The sequence below is a fragment of the Eschrichtius robustus genome, chromosome 2 (assembly GCF_028021215.1).
Source record: "Eschrichtius robustus isolate mEscRob2 chromosome 2, mEscRob2.pri, whole genome shotgun sequence".
Taxonomy (NCBI): domain Eukaryota; kingdom Metazoa; phylum Chordata; class Mammalia; order Artiodactyla; family Eschrichtiidae; genus Eschrichtius; species Eschrichtius robustus.
The window spans coordinates 137,186,009-137,209,932 of record NC_090825.1 but is presented as its reverse complement, the minus strand read 5'-3'; the positions used below and the strand labels follow the sequence as shown (position 1 = coordinate 137,209,932).

General features: G+C 39.4%; 1 protein-coding gene across 3 annotated transcripts in view; it reads left to right on the top strand.

Annotated features, from left to right (window-relative positions):
• GABRB2 (gamma-aminobutyric acid type A receptor subunit beta2) overlaps positions 1-22,170 on the top strand; it is a 283,498-nt gene extending 261,328 nt beyond the window's left edge. For 2 of the 3 annotated variants that reach the window (XM_068534582.1, XM_068534581.1), the window contains one exon: positions 21,823-22,170. In XM_068534582.1, the coding sequence (XP_068390683.1) occupies positions 21,823-22,170 (348 nt within the window). Of the gene's footprint in view, positions 1-4,756; positions 4,763-21,822 lie in introns of all 3 variants that reach the window. The other variant, XM_068534583.1, reaches the window with a different exon arrangement.
• The last annotated feature ends 1,754 nt before the right edge of the window (positions 22,171-23,924 follow it).

Below are 23,924 nucleotides of genomic sequence, written 5' to 3'. Positions count from 1 at the left end.
TGAACTACTAATAATGTCTTTTCAAAGCTGACATTTATCAAGAGCTTACAAGTGCTCTACTTGAATTATCCCTTACCATCCACTGTCCCATAGCAGCATTTCATAGGGGGTCATCCACAGACCACAACATTGGAATCACTAATACAGATCCCCATCCCTAGATTTACTAAATCAGAAATTCTGGTGGCCTAAGAATTTAAGTTGTAGCCAGCTCCCCAGATGATTCTGATGCTCATGAAAGTTTGAAGCTTGCTATATACTAGGTACTCTTATAATCCTCTAAAATTCTACTGAAGACGAAAACTGAGGCCCAGAGAGAAGTAACATATTCAGCCACACGGCTCATAAGTAGCAAATCTGGGATTTGAACCCACGTCTCTCTTTTTTTTTTTTTTTTTTTGAGAGTTTTCAATATTTGACTTGGAGTCCAGCTAAGATTTTAGTTTTTAGTGAAGCGTCCAGATTGGCAGCTGGGCTTGATGTTCTTCCCTATTTTCTCAAACTCATAATTTTCTTCATTTCTCGACTCAGCCTGCAGCCTATGTTTTGTGATGTTCAGTCACCTTCATTGTTCACCATCATCTGCAGATCTCAGAGCCGAGGGTCATGTGGTGTTAAAGTGGAATAGAGGGATGTTTGACAAGGTGGCGTCATATTAACAGCAGTTCTCCTAACGAGAGTTGGGCTGTGAGGGTGGATGGTGCATTTGGCAGATTCTCACTGGGGTAATTCACCGTGTAATTAGCTAAATGCACGGAAGCCATCAGACCACAGCTGTACAAGGGATGCCTAGCTGAGGCGGATGTCATGTTCCTCTCCAGCCCGGTCTCCCCCCTGAGGGTTTAGTCAGTACCTTGGTGGTGATTAATTGAACATTCTGAAAGGGAGGTCAAAAAACATTACCAATTACCTCCTGCACCCCTTTACTGTACGGAGGATGAAGACTTCATTTAACACACTTGGAGAGCTACCCAAGCTTCCTGGAAAAATTATTATTATTTTTTTTTTGGAAAATCCTACAGTCTTTGACATTTAGAACCTTAGGGGATCTAAGACATGATCTAACCCAGTGCTTCTCAGTCTTCAATGTGCATAAAAGCTACCTACGCATCTTGTTAGAGGGCAGGTTCTTACGTAGTAAGTCTAGGGTGAGGCTTCGGATTCTACATTTCTAACAAATTTCTGCTGGTGCCAAAGCTGCTGATCTCTGGGCCACACTGAATAGCAAGGACCTCACCCAGGGAAGGCGAATGAGTTACACCTTGAATACAGACTTGCACAGCTAATGATTGCTGTCTTGAGAACTAGACTAAGGATTCTGTAGTTGGCTCTGGGACCAGCAGGTCAATTCTCTGAGCCTATCACAGGCTTAAGAGTAGGAAACCTCACCTCAAAAATTTCTCTTGTTTTTTTATTGGCACTTCCTTTTACTTGCAGTTGCATTTTTACAACATTTTTGAATTCCTGAGTTTTTGTTTGTTTGTCTTTTGTTTTTATTGTGGTATACTTGGCATAACATTATATTAGTTTCAGGTGTACAGTGCAATGATTCGATGCTTGCATATACTGAAAAATGATCACCACCATAAGTCCAGTTAATATCCATCATCCTACACAGCTACATTTTTTTTCTTGTGAAGTCTCATTTTTATATGCAGAAACTGAAACCCAGAAATGTCAGTGACTTGCTCAGGGTGATATTAGCAGTTAGTGGTAGAGCTGGGACTGACTTAAGCTGGAATGTAAACCTAGGTTTCTCTCTCTGAGCTGCACATTTTCATTGCAGATTGCCTGTGAAGCTGCTTTAAAATGTCGTTCCTCAGTTCTATAATTGGCAGAATCAGCCACGGAGTCCAATTTGGATTCAAGAAGCCAGGACACTCAGCCTGGCTTAACTTCTGAAAAGTTTTGCAACTTTGGGAAAAGAATTTCTCTGGGCCTTAGTTTTGTTATCCATGATACAAGGAAGTCCTTGCTTCACCTTTCAGGTTTATTCTGATGTTGTGGAAGGCAGTGAGATAAAAGATATGAAAGTCATTTGACAAAACATAAGTGACTTAAATAAATAGAGGACATTTTTATTTAAATTGCTGTAGGATAACAGTAAACTTTTCTATAGGTTATCGATTTTGGAAAAGTAGAAATATATATATATACGTACATATATGTATAATACATGCACTTACCTTTGTTCTAGGTTGTATTTTATTCCGAATGATTAAAAATTACTATTTTGAATTTTATTAATGAGGCCTTTTTGATTTTCTACCCACTTTAATGTATCCAGCTTGTGCAAAGCATGCATAGAGGCATGGAGGAGGGAAGGAGGGAAGGAGGAAGGTGGGGGAGAGGGGGAGAGAGAGAGAGGTATCAAGCCATCCAGCCAAAATCTTGTCTAAGATATCTTCTCGTCCTAGGCTGCCAGGAACAACAAGGCTCCTTGTTTCCTCATTCATATCCAGAAGGGGAGATGGGGATTTTCTTTTTTTAATCCAAAGCCTCCAACAAACCTTTCCTTTTTTTTCATTAGCTCAGTTGACTTAGGCCTCCCATTCCTGAACCAGTCCCTGGCAATGGGAGGGGAAATACCAAGAGTGGCTTAGAGCAATCAGGCCCACACCTGGAACAGAAGAACAGTCTCTACTCTTGTTACAAGGGGTAGGATAGATTCAACCGTTACATCCATGGCAAGGGGCTAATGGGAAAATATAAAGAATTAGCTTTACCTGCCTATGTAATTCCATGAATTTATACCTCCTCTCCGACTTGTGGAAGTTTAAAGTTGTAAGTGTCGTAGCAGTGGTTATCTTTGGTTACACACCTGATTGTGTGCCAGACATGATGGTCAGCTCCTTAAATATCTTACTGCAATCTTTAAACAAACCTTCATATGATGATGTAACTTCATTTTAAAGATGAGGGAACTGAGGCTCAGCTAAGCTACAGAACTTGCCCTAGGGCATCTATAGAGAAGCTGGAATTCGAAGCTGATTCCAAAACTCACGTCTTTAGGACTTAATTAATTAATATAGATATTCTTATCTACACTGGAATTTAAAACACAGTGTACAAAGATGATCTCCAAAATGTAATTTCATATTATCATTATCATCATAATGAAACTGTCTTTGTAGATGCATTTAATTGAGAGAAAAAGAGAAAAAGAGATTTATTTCCCATAAATACATGAAGCTGAAAATAAATCTGAAAACTTAGTTGTGCTGATGGGTGCAGAGCTCTACCTTCCCCAACTTTGACTGATCCTATTGGCAAATAACAAAATGGAACATTTGAGTTACCACTTGCCTCTTCCTACTATAAGAGTAAAGAACCAAACAAGGTCTCCAAATTAAGCATTAGGAAGAAATATTATTCAAAGTTGTTCTCAGTCTGTGAATAGTGAGGTCTCAGCTTTTAGATACGTTCCTGGGAGACTGAAACTAGAAGATTCACATAGGAAGCTCCCTGCCAGCAGGCCGTAGCAAAGAAAAGCACAACTGTATCGATGCATTCATGTGTCTTGTAAAGAGTGATGGAGCAACGGCCGTGTGTCACCTCTGTCACCACTTCCAAGGCTGTTTAAGTTGGGAACTGGTTTACCATCCCCAGCTTCTCCTGATCATGATCTCGCACAAGTTCAGTTCCTTCCCCTGCTTACTTTCATAATAATTAAAGTTACTATTCCTTGAGTTTTTCAAATAGGGCATTGTTTTAGGTGCTTTGTATGCATTATCTCATTTATCCTCACAACAACCCTATAAGACAGATACTGTTTTACCTTTTTTACAGTGGAGAAAACTGAGGCTCAGAAAGGTTAAGTATCTTGTCCAAGATTACAAAGCTTTGTGACCTTGCCTTTAACTTAGTCTGTTTTTATTTATTTATTTATTTTTGGCTGTATTGGGTCTTCGTTTCTGTGCGAGGGCTTTCTCTAGTTGCAGCAAGCGGGGGCCACTCTTCATCGCGGTGCGCGGGCCTCTCACTATCTCGGCCTCTCTTGTTTCGGAGCACAGGCTCCAGACGCGCAGGCTCAGTAGTTGTGGCTCACGGGCCTAGTTGCTCCGCGGCATGTGGGATCTTCCCAGACCAGGGCTCGAACCCGTGTCCCCTGCATTGGCAGGCAGATTCTCAACCACTGCGCCACCAGGGAAGCCCCCTTAGTCTGTTTTTAACCCAAGGAGCCTGGCTTCAGAGCCCCGTTACCTCAGACCAAGTAAAGGTGAATGCTTACAGGTTTACCCTGAGAGTTCCTACTGCTGAGAAGTAGAGAGTTTGAATATTTGTGGTAGTTTACTTTAAAATCTAACCTCTCATTTCACAAAGTGGCTCTTCCTAAAATGCAGTCACACCAAAGTTAGAAAGAACAGTCCAGAGGGAAAAGATAAGATCCCTCAAGTTGTTTATCTTGGTACCTACTGAATAGAGTGCTGTATAGACCTAGGGTCCTCCTCTCTACTTTCCCACTTCCTTTCCTCAGGGATGAGAGGTGGGTGTCCCCTCTGACCCCACCATTATGAAGGCCCAGGGCTGCCTCCTTCAGCCTTCTCCTCTCTGTGCTCAGGCCACGATCTCTGACCTGCCACTGCCACTGCCCTTGTTCTTGTCACTGCTCCTTCACTTCCATGGTGCATGTACATATTTCATAAATGTCTTCTCCTCAAAACAAGAGGGGATTTCACTCTTTCAAGGGGACATATAATGGGCCCTAGTGTACCATCAATCTTAAGTGTGATGACTCTGAAATAAGACTGTCCAGATTCAAGTCTCAATCCCTTATTTACTCATGGTGATACTTTCAGCAAGTGACTGAAAGTAACCTGAGCCTGCACATCTGAGAAGTGAGAGTTAATCAGAGCACCCACCTCAAAAGATTGTGGTGAAGAAAAGATGCACTTATCCAGGTAGTGTGCTCATGGCTGTGCCTGGACGGTCATATACAGGCCCACTAAATACTGCCTAATGGGATTCTCTACTAATTCAACAGATAATTCTTGAGTCCCTACCAGACATGCTCCTTGCCCTCACAGAGACCGCATCTTAAATAGAAGATGCACTTTAAACAACCACCTATAGAAATAATGTATAATTACAAATGTAAATAAGGGCAGTTAGGGAAGTGTCTACATTGCTATGAGAGCATATGTCAGAGGACCTGAGAGACGGAGGTATGATCAAGGAAGACTCCTCAGTGGAAGGGACATTTGAACTGAGGTCTGCAAGATGCATAAGAGCAAGGAATTCCAATTATCTGATGGATATTCTCAATTATCTGATGAGGCAAATGTTCGAAATTCCTTGGTCCTATTTAAACATCTGCATATTATTTAGTATCGGTAACGTTCTATTAGGAAATTGTCTGGTGCTTATACTTCTGTTGTAAGTAGATATTTGCTGTTCCTATTCATTGTAAAGGCATTTGTTCTATAATCAGACAGCACTTAGCATCATTTATTTTGCCTTTGTTGTGTACACTGGGTACATGCTTACAAGTATACACTTTAAGTTATCATAATTATATCAATTTTTTAAATTACTGCTGAGTCCCTTTTCACCAGTGCATTTTTTTTAAACATAGCTACTAGATCCAGTGCTGGTTAGGAGTAAACATGTGTCTAAACTTCCACTCACAGGATTGAGTAATCAGTGTGAATCCATGCACCCTCCCCATCAGCCTATCTCTGTTCAAGAGATCCATTTCAGCACTACCCTCATGCCCGCTGCCATTCAAGAGCCAAACGAAATTGTAAATCCGTAGAAGCAAAGGTCACTGGCTATGTTCCTGCATCTCTGTAGTGTTGAATGTGCTGCTTCTTTCTGTTACCCTTTTGTTACCTGTTCCTGGGAATCCTGCCCATATGGTCTGCATTAGGTCAGCTTTCTGTTCTTAGCCAAAATTAAATAAAAAACAATAAGGGGCAGTGGGTAAGATTCTGTGGAAGGGGGTATCTCTGATACATGTGAGTGGAACTGATTATACCATAGATGGGGTTTTTTGAAGTCTGTAGGATAATTCTCTTTTTGAGTCAATATCTTCTGGGGGGAAGGAACTATCAGACTCTTAGATGCATTAAAACATTAGCACCTTGTCTAAGGAGGACAGAAACCAAACCTTGACTTCTTTGCTTCCTAGCTGAAAGCTAGAAGCAGATTGTCATTTCCCTCTGGCCCAGAACTGAAGCAGTGGGAGGTTTTGTAGGTCCAAACCCATCCTCATTAGCTCATGGGGCAAGGTTGGGGTCAGTTTCAAAACCCAGGGCTAAGAGGAAACCATGAGTCTCCCAATGACCTGGGATGAGTTGGATCACAACCTTTAAGTCAGTCATGACCTGCCATTAAGTCATGACATTTGACCTGATCAACTACCACATTTATGACTCACTGTCCTGGGTTTTAGAAGGTTATGAAGAGGAGGGGTGTGTGAGTGGAAAGGCACCCCTTTTCCCTCTTAGTGACGTGCACTGTCATCACCCTTGTCGATATGCGTAAGCCCCAGGAATACGTAGCTCTGCTTCTGCTGACGTTTACCCGTAATTCCCCTCCCTCTACCCCTGTGCCCTGGAAACACTTGACTGGAATGTTTCCAGCCTTGAGGAAAGACACCAAAACAAATGTCCTCTATAGTATTATTTAAAAATGGATTGGGAAATGAGGAATTATTAGTTACAGGGTATGTATAAAAATCTCTAGCAAGTCATCACACATAATGCTTTGAGTTGTATGAACCGGCTAATGAAAAGATTAGCTCAATCGTCTCTCTCCAACTTGGGACTTAAGTCAATAATTCAGATGAAAATTGAACTAGAACAAGCCTTTACCTCTCAGGATACAAGCTCCCGGGTGTTAAAACTTCTTTGAGTTATCAGAATTGAGTATACAGATTCTCACATCTATTTCTGAAAAGTGTCAGAAGAAGACTTTGGGCCTAGGTGAGTTCATTGTAAAACCTGGTTCCATTCCACACTTCCTGAGGATCTGTAATAGTTTCCAGTGAGTCCCTCCTTTGGAAGAAAGAAATGTCCATTAAAATGATAGATTGTTAATATAGTTGCCTTCACTTTTTCCTCCTTCCGGGGATTTCAATATGATCTCAATCTTTTTTTTTTCCATACAATTACAGTGACTCCTGGCTTTCAACTTTATTTGAAAGTACTAGCTTGTACTTGGTTAAATTGAGAAGTGGAACCCAAAAAGAATTCTACCAACCTTCTAAAAGTATTCAATTCATCATATATTTTATTAATTGTGCTTTATTATTATTAAATGTAACATTTCAGATGTTCTCGGGAATTCCCTGGTGGTCCAGTAGTTAAGACTCGGGGCTTTCACTGCCGTGGGCCTGGGTTCAATCCCTGGCAGGGAACTAAGATCCCGCAAGCCACGTGGCGCAGCCAAAAATAATAATAAAGTGGCCTCTCCAGCAGATGCTTTAAAAAAAAAAAGAAAAACAGATGTACTCGCCTTTCCCCCAAATTTAGCATTTATCCTTCTATTCATCCAACTGTTATGTTGAAAATCAGTAATGTACGATTTATGTGTCATTCTCAATGAATTCCACACAAATTAACACATAACTAGAAAGTAATAATTTTTCAAGAGAAATGAATTTGATTTTGTGAGAATAAAAGCAATGGAAGAGATTAAGCCACAAAAATGAGGAACACTACTTAAGTTCCAGCACAAAGAAGTACTGCAGAATTTGCCATAGCAAGGCCTCACACGGTTAGGAAAGCACACTAGCCCTGTATCAAGATCACAGTTTGCAAGGGAAATGCAAGACTGAGGCTTTTTGCTAGGAGAATTTTCCTTATTCATTATTCCTATTTTATGCCATATAGTTTTTTAAAAAGCAGTTAAAGCAGTTGGTAATTATAGATTAAATGGAACTGAAAGGCAAACTTTTAATAAATTAAATCTGAAAGGAATTTGATGCAGCAGCCTGCGGTCTGAACCCTTAGTTGTGATTTTGACCATTGCAATGACCTTTAAAAATTTGAATTTAAATGCCCTCCAGGCAGGCCTGTATTTTTATAGTCTAGAGTTTACTAAACTACAGGGCCAATCTCTTCCTATTCTTCATTACACCTACTTCATGCTTTCATATGATATCCTTAGCCGGATATTTTTTTTCCTTTTTCTTTATTGATTTATTTTTGGCTGCGTTGGGTCTTTGTTGCTGCTACGCGGGCTTTCTCTAGTTGCGGCGAGCGGGGACTACTCTTCGTTGTGGTGCGCAGGCTTCTCATTGCGGTGGCTTCTCTTGTTGCAGAGCATGGGCTCTAGGCGCACGGGCTTCAGTAGTTGTGACTCGCGGGCTCTAGAACGCAGGCTCAGTAGTTGTGGTGCATGGGCTTAGTTGCTCCGCGGCATGTGGGATTCTCCCAGGCCAGGGCTCGAACCCGTGTCCCCTGCATTGGCAGGCGGATTCTTAACCCCTGCGCCACCAGGGAAGCCCCCCTTAGCCGGATTTGAATGTGTGATCCTGGACTTAGTCTAACCCTCTCAGTAATACAATTTAGCAAGTTTTATTCTGAGTACTTATTTTGTATCAACTGTAGTGGTCAGCATTAGGGACACATAAGCAACAGGATACATGTTTGCCATCATGAGGGAAACAAGGATTCAGCAAGATTGTATCAAGAGGACTGACCCTGGCGGAAGGAGTTAGCAAAAACTTCCCTAAATTCACGTAGACTTTCTAGAAGAAGAACACCGAGGCCCAGAATCCGCCAGGATTAGAACTGGCTCTCATCTCTAGAGTTGGTGTTTTTTCCACTCTGCTGTGAGTGTTGGAAGGGGCAGGGACCCATATGAGGGGACCAAAAAGCCTTTACCTCTCAGCCTTTACCTCAGCCTTTACCTATCAGACCCACAAGAGCAGGCTCAGTCCACTGGACAGTCCAGGCTTGTTGAGTGTCTTTTTACAGCTGACCCTGTATTAGTCATAACTTTTATGAAAGCCTTCTCTTCTGGGGTCCTTTGGAGAGAAGAGCCTTCCTCTTTCTGCCCCTGAGGTCTACCTCTTACTTCCTCTAAAAGCTTCACTGTCACTTGAAACAAGAACTTAAAACCTCACCAAGCTTACTTGTTTTATCCACTTGTCCAGATGGATTATTTTGGTGTATGACTGAAGCAGAATCTTTCCACCTTGTGACAACGATAGAGCCACACAAGTGACTGATCCATAAACAACAAATGCATGAATGTGATTCCTTAACAAGGAATCAGTCCACTAAGATAACCTCAAGATATGTATTCACGTGCTTTACCCATGAGAATTTAAAAATTGAAAATCAAAACAACAATTAAGTCGCTCATATCTTAAAGCCACCAGTGTCCACTTCATAAGTATTTTACCCCATAGTGAAAATACTTAGTAGAAAAAGTACAAGGTTTGAATCTGCAAACATAAATTTAAATTACTGTTTTACCACTTAACTACCCAAGAACTTTGGGATTTTGGTGGGAAGGGTTATTTACAAAATGCTGATAATACTAACTCCTCATAATATGGTTGTGAGATTTCAAACATTTACAATAGCCTCATAGAAGCAAAAAAAAGACAGGGTAGAAATAACCTCAGCCCTTTTATTTTTCTACTAGCTTTTATGAAAAATGGCCATCCTCCTGCAACTACCTGGTATTTGAGCAATATTCTCCTATTATTTATATTCCAGTTCTAAACTCCATATCTGGTTACTATTTCTCCATTTACTCCGGTAGAGGGATTCGAAATTGTCAAAGATGTTGGCCTTCTCTTGGATCTCCATTTCATATTCTAGTTGGGTAAAACTTGTTTTCACCTCTTAGAACGCTGAGTTGAGTGCATGCTAGGTAGTTTCAGAGTGTTTTTCTCTTGGAAAGAGTGTTTTGGATATTCCCAGATGGTTAACAGTTCATTGCCTTAACATTTAAAGTTACTCAGGGCACAATGTCATTTCATGGACAATAAAACAAGGTCTCCTACCCACACACTAGTCACAGTAATTGAAAATCGCAGAGTTAGGATTTCTTGGATTTTTTTGCAATTTCTCACTCTTCTCTGGATGATATGAGTGGTGAACTAGGGTTTAAAATAGCCCTGTTGTCCCTTCCCAAATAAGCGTGTGATGCTGCTGGGTCACTGACAGATGCGATTTGTTTCTCTATGTAAGACAATAGGACAAGGACATCTCTCCAGAACATATACCTATCACTGAAAAAGTTTCAGGAAAAGAAGCAGCAAACCTGAAATCAGTCCTGGAATTAGCTATTTATCATATAAAAATAAGGTCCACTCTTCATTGTTTAATGCAGTATCTTTTAAGCAAAGTGGAACTCAGTTAACCAAATGTGTTTCTTTTCTTTTTGGAGAAAGATGTTGGGATGGGAATGGGAAGAAGGAAAAGAAAACCTCTTCATCCAAATGTTTAGCACGAACTTGCCACTGTTAGAACCATCAGTGCATGGGTCAGTCTGGAAAAGAAGTCCATCCCTCTACCTGACAGAACAGCTGAACAATCTATGTGAAAACTGCCCTTGTTCACAGAGGATCATTTGTGGAAAGTCCAGAATGCTGGTGCAAATAAATCAGTCTGTTTCCCAAAATTTCAGCATTTCATTCTTGATTGATAAGCACAATAATTCCAGGTAAAGCATAATTTCAACAGCAGATTGTTGAATGGGGAACAGAGGGCTTTTTTTTTTATTGGCATTGGCCTGCTTAGTAGGTCCTCTCCAAAAACCCTTGTCAGGAATGGACACTTGTGAGTTAAAAGTCAACTGTAGAAAGCAAGTAGTGTAGACCCTTGGACAAAAGCAAGGCCTGCAGCCAGCTTCTTGCAAAGGCAATTTATCTGCAGAGAATGACAATTTATTCATTAGTCTCTCCCTTTCATCTGTTTCCCTTCATGTATTTTTGGTTTCCTTCTCTCTCATTTTAATTACTGTCAACAGTAATCTCATGGGTGTGTAAATAGGTGAAAATTACAAGACAAACAATATTAATCAGTATTTTGTTATGTTTTCCAGGGCAGTAAAGATTGCTCCATGCTCTTTCTGATAAGTTAAAGAGGAACCATCTCTTGTTAATGTTCTTACCAAAAAAAGGGATGGTTTAGTGGTTTCTCCTGCGTCTCTACAAGACAAGTGAAGAGAAAGGCAATTAGGAAGGCCCCTTGGGCAAGACTGGAAAAGGTGGGATGGAGGCTCATTTTTAAAAAAGATTAGCTAAATTCATGTGACAGTTGCTATTCCTTCCATTTTCTGAAATGTCATCACCTAAGTACAGCCTGATACTGAGAAGGCATTCCAAGAAAGAACTTATAATTGAAGAAGGTGTCAAGGTATGCAATTGTATAGTTTCATCCTTAGGAGCAGGAACCTTGGAACAAACAGATTAAGTGCCAGCTGTATTACTTACTAACCGCAGCTCTGGGCAAATCACTAACTATCCTTAATTCTCAATCTCCTTATTTTTAAAATGAGACTATTAATAATAATAACTTCCTCATATGTTATTGTCAAGATTAAATATTACAACCTAGCAATTCCACTCCTGGATATATATATATATCCGAAAAATAACCCCAAAAAACTCTAATTTGAAAAGATATATGCCACCTCAGTGTTCATAGCAGCATTATTTACAATAGCCAAGATATGGAAACAACCTAAGTGTCCATCAACAGATGAATGGATAAAGAAGATGTGGTGTATACACACAATGGAATACTACTCAGCCATAAAAAGGAATGAAATTTTGCCATTTGCAGCAACATGGATGGACTTGGAGGGCATTATGCTAAGTGGAATAAGTCAGACAGAGAAAGACAAATACTGTATGTCATCACTTATATGTGGAATATTAAAAATACAACGAACTGGTGAATATACCAAAAAAGAAGCAGACTCACAGATACAGAGAACAAACTAGTGATTACCAGAGGGGAGGGGGAGGAGGGGCAACATAGGGATGGCGGAGTGGAATGTACGAAGTACTGGGTATAAGATAGGCTCAAGGATGTATACAACACAGGGAATACAAGGATGTATCAACACAGGGAATATAGCTAATATTTTGGAATAACTATAAAGGGAAAGTAACCTTTCAAAATTGTAGAAAAAATTAAAATTAAAAAGTTTTTTAAAAACATTAAATATTACAGCTGTGTAAAGACTTCAACACAATGCCTGTCTCTAGTAAATAATAAATGGAAGTTACATGTGTTCTCTCTCTATGAAAACTGCTTTTCAGCTTGATGATGTGGACAATGGTTAGAACTTCAGCTTTTTCATTGTTCCTCAAGGCCTCTGCTGCTGCTTTATTTAGTCACGTCCTTCTGCTACTGTACCACAGACCAGTAGTTTTCCAAATGTGAACCCTAGCCCAGCATCACCTGGGAACTTTTTAGAAATTCAGATTACTGAGCCTCCCAGACACACTAACTGAGGAATTCTGGGAGGGGGCCCAGAGATCTGTGTTTTAGCAAGGCTTCCCAGGGAACTCTGATGCACCTTAAAGTCTGGGAGCCACTAAAATAGACTCTCCCCCCACCAAACCACTACCTGAGTCAGGCTTCCTTGGCTAATTTTAGGAGATGCTGAAGGCAGCATGGAATCTTATTGCATTGAAATAATCATCAACAGACAGGAGCTATTACACTGTTTTATTACTTACAAGTAGTAAGATCTTAATTAACTCACTTCATTTTTCTGAACTTCAGTTTCCTGACCTGTAAAATGGAAATACAGCCTATTCTGCAGTGGCGCAGTAGGTATGTCCTTCAAAAAAAACCCTCAGGCCAGCAACCACCTTCCAAAAACAAATATTTCAAAGGGGAAAAAAGGAAAGATAATAGTTGTTCAATTTCACATGCATAATTTAAAAGTTACTTTTATTTTATTTAAACAATAAAGGTGATTAAAAGTAAATAAACTCTACAGATAATTTACTATTATTACAAGCTCAACATAATAAATTAAAAAGGCTCTCCCCTTTTACCACTTGAGGTACATATAAAAGAGCCTGTTGAAACACATATACAAAGCTTTTACCCTTGACCTTTGCTCCCAACACATTTCACATCCTTTGAAGGGAAAAGAGTAGTAAACAAGACAAGGGGGAAAAAGGAAAATGCAGCCAGTTAACCAGCTAGCCACCAAACCCAGCAGCTGCCAGATGCTTTTGGTCCCAGCCAGAAGGATTGAAACCCAACACTGTTCTGCATACTGAAGATTGTATTACTCTAACAGAGTTCCTTAATTTCAGTTGGAGTTGTGAAAAATTCTTATTATAGGTGGAATATGTCTCTAATGTCTTTCCTGCCCTGCCTACGTTATAGGGTTGTTGAGACCCATAAACAAGACGAATTGTGTCTCAGTTAAGATTCTTCGAGTCTCAAGTAATAGAAAACTCAGCTCACGATGGCTTAAGCCAAAAAAAAAAATAATAATAATAAGAGAGACATGTATTATCTTGCTTAGCATCAGCACGTCAGGCATGTCCAGATACAGACGCAGTGTCATCAGGTCATGGATTCTCCATGTCTCCTTATGTTTGCTCCTTTTCAAGTTAGGGTCTCCTCTTGCAGTTGAAGCATCTCAACAGATTCAGTAGATTCAGGGCCACATACTTCTAGGTACAAATCCAGTGGAAAAGTTTGAGAGTCTTTACTCTGGTATGCCTATCTGAAGGCTCATGACATGCCGTTGGTTCTGAAATGGGCATGTATCCATCACTGAAACAAGCACTGTGTCAGGATTGCTCTGATTGGCTACAGCCACACCTGAAGCACAGAAACTGAGAGTGGGGAAGTGGTGGTTCCTGAAATAGAATTTTTGCTAGTGGGGCTGATGAACATTCAAACCACAGATGTTTACTTACTTGCAAGTGTTGTAGTTAACAGGACTTTACATTAGCTCTCATCTTTAGTGATGTATTTAAATCAAGACACTCTTATCTACCCCCTCATTAAGGAAATTTTGCAAGCCTCCAAGTGACTGCCCCTACCGTGCACTGAGACCGTCTTCTTTTATGAGTTGTAGAGTGCTGTAGGGGCTCGGAGCTCCGGCTGTGCCTTAGCATGGCACACTGAAAGAGACCTGATTACAGTTCCTGCTCTGCCACCTATTCACTGGGTGAACTTGTGTTAAGTTTCTTAACCTCTCCGTGCCTTATCTTCTGAGCACGAGATCTGTGCTGATCCCAGAGGACTAATGGGAAACTGAAAAGTCAGTATGTAAAATGCTTAGTCTTAGCTACTAGATACTACTCACTAAATTCCATTCTCGTGCATAAAAATGGGGCGTCTGCCATATAAGTGGTCCAGGGTATCATTGGAAATGTTGTTTCCAGATCTCGGGTGCCTGAGCCTGCTGCTCTAGCAAGGGACCTGTATGAATAGAGGCAGAAGCCTTAGAGTAGACAAGGAACTCAAGGGGTAGTCCCATGCAGTTCCAGTCTTCAGAATGGTGTTGCCAAATTAAATCCATCGTACTGATGAAGCATGAAGACGTTAAGTGAGATACTAAGTGTCACAAAATTAATTTCATTCAATCAGCATTTATTTCTTGAGCATCTGCTATGTTCCAGGCACTAGGTACAAATTTTTAGTTATGAGATGAATAGTTACTAGGGATATACTGTACAACATGATGACTATAGTGAACACAGCTGTATGATATATAGGAAAGTTAAGAGAGTAAATCCTGAGTTCTCATCACAAATTTTTTTTTCCTTTTTTTTTCTTTTCTTTGTATTGTATCTACATGAGAAGATGGATGTTAGCTTAACCTATTATGGTAATCATTTCACAATATATGTAAATCAAACCATCATGCTGTGTGCCTTAAAATTATACAGTGATATATGTCAATTATTTCTCAGTAAAACTGGAAACAGAAAAAGTAAAATACAGAAAAATTGATTAAAAAAATATTTTTAATTATTGGCAATAGATATATTCTGAGTCTTCACCAAAATAAATATACTATATTATTAATAATAGCTTGTTGCAGTTAAGTTTTATTATCCAGAGCGATGGAGGCCTCTTAAAAATAAGACACAAAAATCTTCCCTGCTTACAGAACAAAAAGCATTACATAATCACTTAATTTGGGGGATTCATGATGTCAGTATTCATCCTTTACTTTAGCTTTGCCAAGAAGAAATAATCCAAGAGAAAAAAGGGTCACCATATCTACACAGCCACCTTAATTCTACTCCCTGGGCCCAGAGTTCAACGCAGTACAGATAACTCTGGGCTAACTCTTAAGTCCTGCCTGCTTCCCTTCCCTTGCAAGTCAATTTCTCCACCACCCGCAGTCTGTTCAGCTCTTATTTTCAAGTTCCTTGTTGTTCTGAATTCTATTGCATTTTGGCAAGTCACATGTTGCCTGCATTTTTATTGTTCAGAATTCTTCCTTTACCCTATTTACAATGACACTGCAAATTTAAGGTGACATCTTGTAACTGGGCATTAAGGCACATCAATTAAATCAAGTTATACGAAAATGTTTCTGGCGTGTATATCAAGTGCTTAATGTATGTTACCTGCGGTTTTTCTTTTTTTTGGCAATGAATAAGCAGATTTATTTCTTTTTCTTTCTTTTAACATCTTTATTGGAGTATAATTGCTTTACAATGGTGTGTTAGTTTCTGCTTTATAACAAAGTGAATCAGCCATACCAACACACATATCCCCATATCTCTTCCCTCTTGCGTCTCCCTCCCTATCCCATCCCTCTAGGTGGTCACAAAGCACCGAGCTGATCTCCCTGTGATATGCAGCTGCTTCCCACTAGCTATCTATTTTACATTTGGTAGTGTACATATGTCCATGCCACTCTTTCACTTCGTCCCAGTTTACCCTTCCCCCTCCCCGTGTCCTCAAGTCCATTCTGTATGTCTGCGTCTTTATTCCGGTCCTGCCCCTAGGTTCTTCACAACCACTTTTTTTTTTTTTTCTTTAGATTCATATATATGTGTTAGCATACAGTCTTTGTTTTTCTCTTTCTCACTTACTTCACTCTGTATAACAGACTCTAGGTCCATCCACCACTCTACAAATAACTCAATTTCGTTTCTTATTATGGCTGTAATATTCCATTGTATATATGTGCCACATCTTCCTTATCCATTCATCTGTCGATGGACACTTAGGTTGCTTCCATGTCCTGGCTATCGTAAACAGAGCTGCAATGAACATTGTGGTACATGACTCTTTTTGAATTATGGTTTTCTCAGGGTATATGGCCAGTAGTGGGATTGCTGGGTCATATGGTAGCTCTATTTTTAGTTTTTTAAGGAACCTCCATACTGTTCTCCATAGTTGCTGTATCAATCTACATTCCCAGCAACAGTGCAAGAGGGTTCCCTTTTCTCCACACCCTCTCCAGCATTTATTGTTTGTAGATTTTTTGATGATGGCCATTCTGACTGGTATGAGGTGATACCTAATTGTAGTTTTGATTTGCATTTCTCTAATGATTAGTGATGTTGAGCATCCTTTCATGTGTTTGTTGGCAATCTGTATGTCTTCTTTGGAGAAATGTCTATTTAGGTCTTCTGCCCATTTTTGGATTGGGTTATTTGTTTTCTTGGTATTGAGCTGCATGAGCTGCTTGTAAATTTTGGAGATTAATCCTTTGTCAGTTGCTTCGTTAGCAAATATTTTCTCCCATTCTGAGGGTTGTCTTTTCATCTTGTTTACGTTTTCCTTTGCTGTGCAAAAGCTTTTAAGTTTCATTAGGTCCCATTTGTTTATTTTTGTTTTTATTTCCATTTCTCTAGGACGTGGGGTCAAAAAGGATTTTGCTCTGATGTATGTCATAGAGTGTTCTGCCTATGTTTTCCTCTAAGAGTTTTATAGTGTCTGCCCTTACATTTAGGTCTTTAATCCATTTTGAGTTTATTTTTGTGTATGGTGTTAAGGAGTGTTCTAATTTCATTCTTTTACTTGTAGCTGTGCAGTTTTCCCAGCACCACTTATTGAAGAGGCTGTCTTTTCTCCACTGTATATTCTTGCCTCCTTTATCAAAAATTAGGTGACCATATATGCATGGGTTTATCTCTGGGCTTTCTATCTGGTTCCATTGATCTATATTTCTGTTTTTGTGCCAGTACCATACTGTCTTGATGACTGTAGCTTTGTAGTATAGTCTGAAGTCTGGGAGCCTGATTCCTCCAGCTCCGTTTTTCTTTCTCAAGATTGTTTTGGCTATTTGGGGTCTTTTGTGTTTCCATACAAATTGTGAAATGTTTTGTTCTAGCTCTGTGAAAAATGCCATTGGTAGTTTGATAGGGATTGCATTGAAAATGTAGATTGCTTTGGGTAGTCATTTTCACAATGTTGATTCTTCCGATCCAAGAACGTGGTATATCTCTCCATCTGTTTGTATCATCTTTAGTTTCTTCCATCAGTGTCTTATATAGTTTTCTGCATACAGAAATACATAGTTTTCTGCATACAGGTCTTTTGTCTCCTTAGGTAGGTTTATTCCTAGGTATTTTATTCTTTTGCTGCAATGGTAAAGGGGAGTGTTTCCTTATTTTCTCTTCCAGATTTTTCATCATTAGTGTATAGGAATGCAAGAGATTTCTGTGCATTAATTTAGTATCCTACTACTTTACCAAATTCATTGATTAGCTCTAGTAGTTTTCGAGTAGCATCTTTAGGATTTTCTATGTATAGTATCATGTCATCTGCAAACAGTGACAGCTTTACTTCTTCTTTTCCGATTTGGATTCCTTTTATTTCTTTTTCTTCTCTGATTGCTGTGGCTAAAACTTCCAAAACTATGTTGAATAATAGTGGTGAGAGTGGACAACCTTGTCTTGTTCCTGATCTTACAGGAAATGGTTTCAGTTTTTCACCATTAAGAACAACGTTGGCTGTAGGTTTGTCATATATGGCCTTTATTATGTTGAGGTAAGTTCCTTCTACGCCTACTTTCTGGAGGGTTTTTATCATAAATGGGTGTTGAATTTTGTCAAAAGCTTTTTCTGCATGTATTGAGATGATCATATGGTTTTTATCCTTCAGTTTGTTAATATGGTGTATCATTGCTTGATTTGTGTATATTGAAGAATGCTTGCATTCCTGGGATAAACCCCACTTGGTCATGGTGTATGATCCTTTTAATGTGCTGTTGGATTCTGTTTGCCAGTATTTTGTTGAGGATTTTTGCATCTATGTTCATCAGTGATATTGGCCTCTAGTTTTCTTTCTTTGTGACATCTTTGTCTGGTTTTGGTATCAGGGTGACAGTGGCCTCGTAGAGTGAGTTTGGAAGTGTTCTGCTACATTTTCAAAGAGTTTGAGAAGGATGGGTGTTAGCTCTTCTCTAAATGTTTGATAGAATTCTCCTGTGAAGCCATCTGGTCCTGGGCTTCCATTTGTTGGAAGATTTTTAATCACAGTCTCAATTTCAGTGCTTGTGATTCGTCTGTTTCTATTTTCTATTTCTTCCTGGTTCAGTCTCGGAAGGTTGTGCATTTCTAAGAATTTGTCCATTTCTTCCAGGTTGTCCATTTTATTGGAATATAGTTGCTTGTAGTAATCTCTCATGATCCTTTGTATTTCTGCAGTGTCAGTTGTTACTTCTCCTTTTTCATTTCTAATTTTTTTGATTTGAGTCCTCTGTCTCCTTTTCTTGATGAGTCTGGCTAATGGTTTATCAATTTTGTTTGTCTTCTCAAAGAACCAGCTTTTAGTTTTATTGATCTTTGCTATTGTTTTCTTTGTTTCTATTTCATTTATTTCTGCTCTGATCTTTATGATTTCTTCCCTTCTACTAACTTTGGATTTTGTTTGTTCTTTCCCTAGTTCCTTTAGGTGTCAGGTTAGATTGTTTATTGGCGATTTTTCTTGTTTCTTGAGGTAGGCTTGTATTGCTATAAACTTCCCTCTTAGAACTGCTTTTGCTGCATTCCCATAGGTTTTGGATCATTGTGTTTTCATTGTCATTTGTCTCTAGGTGATTTTTGATTTCCTCTTTGATTTCTCAGTGATCTCTTGGTTATTTAGTAGTGTACTGTTTAGCTTTTACGTGTTTGTATATTTACTGATTTTTTCCTCTAATGGATATCTAGTCTCATAGCGTTGTGGTCGAAAAGATACTTGATACGATTTCAATTTTCTTAAATTTACCAAGGCTTGATTTGTGACCCATGATATGATCTATCCTGGAGAATGTTCCATGAGCACTTGAGAAGAAAGTGTATTCTGTTGTTTTTGGATGGAATGTCCTATAAATATCAATTAAGTCCATCTTGTTTAATGTATCATTTAAATCTTGTGTTTTCTTATTTATTTTAATTTTGGATGATGTGTGCATTGGTGAAAGTGGGGTGTTAAAGTCCCCTTCTATGAATGTGTTACTGTCAATTTCCCCTTTTATGGCTGTGAGCTTTTGCCTTATGTATTGAGGTGTTCCTATGTTGTGTGCATAAATATTTACAATTGTTATATCTTCTTCTTGTATTGATCCCTTGATCATTATGTAGTGTCGTTCTTTGTCTCTTGTAATAGTCTTTATTTTAAAGTCTATTTTGTCTGATATGAGAATTGCTACTCCAGCTTTCTTTTGAATTCCATTTGCCTGGAATATCTTTTTCCATCCCCTCACTTTCAGCCTGTATGTGTCCCTGGGTCTGAAGCGGGTCTCTTGTAGGCAGCATATATACAGGTCTTGTTTTTGTATCCATTCAACCAGTCTATGTCTTTTGGTTGGAGCATTTAATCCATTTACATTTAAGGTAGTTATTGATATGTATGTTCCTATTACCATTTTCTTAATTGTTTTGGGTTTGTTACTGTAGATATTTCCTTCTCCTGTGTTTCCTGTCTAGGGAAGTTCCTTTAGCATTTGTTGTAAAGCTGGTTTGGTGGTGCTGAATTCTCTTAGCTTTTGCTTGTCTGTAAAGGTTTTAATTTCTCTGTCAAATCTGAATGAGATCCTTGCTGGGTAGAGTAGTGTTGGTTGTAGGTTTTTCTCCTTCATCACTTTAAATATGTCCTGCCACTCCCTTCTAGCTTGCAGAGTTTCTGCTGAGAGATGCAGCTGTTTACCTCATGGGGATTCCCTTGTATGTTATTTGTTGTTTTTCCCTTGCTGCTTTTAATAATTTTTCTTTGTATTTAATTTCTGATAGTTTGATTAATATGTTTCTTGGCATGTTTCTCCATGGATTTTTCCTGAATAGGATTCTCTGCGCTTCCTGGACAGGATTAACTATTTCTTTTCCCATATTAGGGAAGTGTTTAACTATAATCTCTTCAAATATTTTCTCAGTCCCTTTCTTTTTCTCTTCTTCCTCTGGGACCCCTGTATTTTGAATATTGGTGGGTTTAATGTTGTCCCAGAGGTTTCTGAGACTGTTGTCAATTCTTTTCATTCTTTTTTCTTTATTCTGATCTGTGGTAGTTATTTCCACTATTTTATCTTCCAGATCACTTATCCGTTCTTCTGCCTCAGTTATTCTGTTATTGATTCCTTCTAGAGAATTTTTAATTTCATGTATTGTGTTGCTCATCATTGTTTATTTGCTCTTTAGTTCTTCTAGTTCCTTGTTAAACGTTTCTTGTATTTCCTGCATTCTATTTCCAAGATTTTGGATCATCTTTACTATCATTACTCTGAATTCTTTTTCAGGTAGACTGCCTATTTCCTCTTCATTTGTTTGGTCTGGTGGGTTTTTACCTTGTTCCTTCATCTGCTGTGTGTTTCTCTGTCTTCTCATTTTGCTTAACTTACTATGTTTGGGGTCTCCTTTTCACAGGCTGCAGGTTCTTAGTTCCCGTTGTTTTTGGTGTCTGCCCCCAGTATCTAAGGTAGGTTCAGTGGGTTGTGTAGGCTTCCTGGTGGAGGGGACTGGTGCCTGTGTTCTGGTGGATGAGGCTGGATCTTGTCTTTCTGGTGGGCAGGACCGCATCCGGTGGTGTGTTTTGGGGTGTCTGTGACCTTATTATGATTTTAGGCAGCCTCTCTGCTAATGGGTGGGGTTGTGTTTCTGTCTTGCTAGTTGTTTGGCATAGGGTGTCCAGCACTATAGCTTGCTGGTCCTTGAGTGGAGCTGGGTCTTAGCATTGAGATGGAGATCTCTGGGAGAGCTTTTGCCATTTGATATTACGTGGAGCCTGGAGGTCTCCGGTGGACCAGTGTCCTGATCTCAGCTCTCCCACCTCAGGGACACAGTCCTGACACCCGGCTGGGGCACAAAGACCCTTTTGGGAAGTCTGCGGTCTTCTGCCAGCATTTAGTAGGTGTTCTGTAGGAGTTGTTCCACACATAGATGTATTTCTGATGTATTTGTGGGGAGGAAGGTGATCTCCATGTCTTTCTCCTCTGCCATCTTGAAGACCTCTCCTTACCTACTGTTTTTAGTTCTAGTTTTATCATGATTTCATCTGTAGTTAGGCTTCTATTTTGAGCACAATTCAGTAATTCATCCTCTAATGCTATTTCATACCTAGTTCAGTTTAATTTTTTAGGTAGTTGTAATTAAGACTGTAAATTCTTTAAACGGGGGTCATGCTTTCCATTTCTCTGCATGCTCTAAGTAGAAATCATGAAAATGATACTCGCAACAATCTATTATACCTTTATGTCATTACAGCCATCCTCTAGGGTTGGATTATTATACCATTTAATAAATGAAGAAGCTGAAACTCACATAGGTGATAGTTGCAGAGCCACAATTCAAATTTAGATCATGTCACTGCAAATCCAGTTCTCTTAACCACTATGATAAATTTCTAAACTACATATCATAGTGCCTTGTGTGATAATCACCAGTAAAGGCTTATTATTTTGAAAGTCTTGTTTGGTTCTTCTCCTTTCCAGATGGACCCCCATGAGAACATATTACTGAGCACTCTTGAGATAAAAAATGAAATGGCCACTTCCGAGGCTGTGCTGGGACTTGGAGACCCCAGGAGCACAATGCTGGCCTGCGATGCCTCCAGCATCCAGTATCGGAAAGCCGGGTTACCCAGGCATAGTTTTGGCCGAAATGCCCTGGAACGGCACGTGGCACAGAAGAAAAGCCGCCTGCGGAGACGCGCCTCCCAACTGAAAATCACCATCCCCGACTTGACTGATGTGAATGCCATAGATCGGTGGTCCCGCATATTCTTCCCAGTGGTTTTTTCCTTCTTCAACATCGTCTATTGGCTTTACTATGTGAACTAAAACATAGCCTCCCATGGGAAGCAAGGACTAGATTCCTCCTCAAACCAGTTGTACAGCCTGACGTAGAACTTGGAAAACACATCACTCCAGGACAAAAGTGATGCTAAAATACCTTAGTTGCTGGCCTATCCTGTGGTCCATTTCATACCATTTGGGTTGCTTCTGCTAAGTCATGAATACACTAAGGTCCCTGTGGTTTTCCAGTTAAAATGCAAGTGATTTGTACACATGCTGGCAAGACTGAGTCTGAGTGTCCCACTTTATCTGCTTAGTACACAGCCTATACGGAGGGCAGTCATTTAGAAGATACTCTAGAAGGGTCAATAGCGTCATCAGTCATTTTGCAGAGAAGCGGTCATACCCAGATACTTCCCATCTTCTTTCCTAAGGTTGGCATGTGATCTGCCGTGCTACGCAGACATGCTAACTGAAGATGGTCTATGCCTGTCTTATTAAGGTGATAATGGTGCCATGGGAAGTTAATTCCCGCTGGATTGTAGAAGGTTCTCATGTAGTTCAAACAGGATAGGGAGAGTCAAGACAGAGACTCAGGAAACCATTTTGGCCAGGCTCTGTTTGCTTGAGCATAGGAATCAACTCCAACATCTTCCACTTTGACATTTAGAGAAGGGGAGACTTCTGAACGTTTTCATGCATGGGGGCCAAAGGAATTTTTCTAAAAGGCTATTTCCGAGGTCGTTAAACTAAGAGTTAATAACCCAGAGCAGAGTGGAAAATCCAGAAACAGCTGTTGTAACAAAATTAAAGCAAGTGAGCAGCATGACCCTTACCAGCCCCTTGCAGCATCTGGTCCACACATACTGTGTTCAGTGGCGAAAGGTAGAGCGGGAGACATTTTTTTCCTCCAACCTCACAAGCTTTTGACAGCATACCTAGAGAGGTTTTTATAGTTTATCTAATAAAAAGACAACCCCCAAATAGAAAAGTTAGTGGAATTAGAAGCATCTTAGGTTACACTGGGAGTCATTCCAGTATATGAATATAAAGCACAGACAGAGCTAGCAAACAGGATGCTTTTCTCAGACAGTGTCAGCTGTCTCTACAACATTTTCCTACAGTTTATTTCTGAATTTAATAGGTTATTTCAAAGGAAGGATTTGTTCATTTCTTTAGAGGATTAATGGTCTTTTCCAACTTTTCTTGCTTCTGAAATTCTGATTATATTCTTAAGAGACAGACAAAGTAAGGCTTTGGAGAGCTTTTGAGAGAACTATGTTTCCTTATGTGCAGTGAAGTTCACCTTTGTATCTTTCATAGCAAACAGTACTTCAAAGATTATGTGCACAAGTAGGGTTACTTTGTAGGTTTGCTGGGTTTGATTTTTTTAAGGGTGATTTCATTGTGTATGTTGCAATCTGCCTAATCAAAGAAAATAGGAAAAGTCATGCAAAACAGAATAACATTAACATGGTGAATGTTATGAGCCTCAGTTGATACTGCAGAAAAATATATAACATAATCAGGCAGGCACGATGTATTGTTTTTATTCAATTTTTAAATTATGTCATTGTGCTTCTTTCTATACTAATTGGATATATGCATTCATATGTTGGACAGGAAAGAGAATAAGCTAATATATTTTATTCTGTCAGTGTGCGGTTCGTATTTTGCATTTCTCGGAGAAAATAGTGAATTGGGCATTTTTCCTTAGAGTTTCATTTGATTGAACTTTTTCTTGGAGGATGACTTTGCTATTTCTATTTAAAAAATAAACACTTCTTTTCAGAGTAACA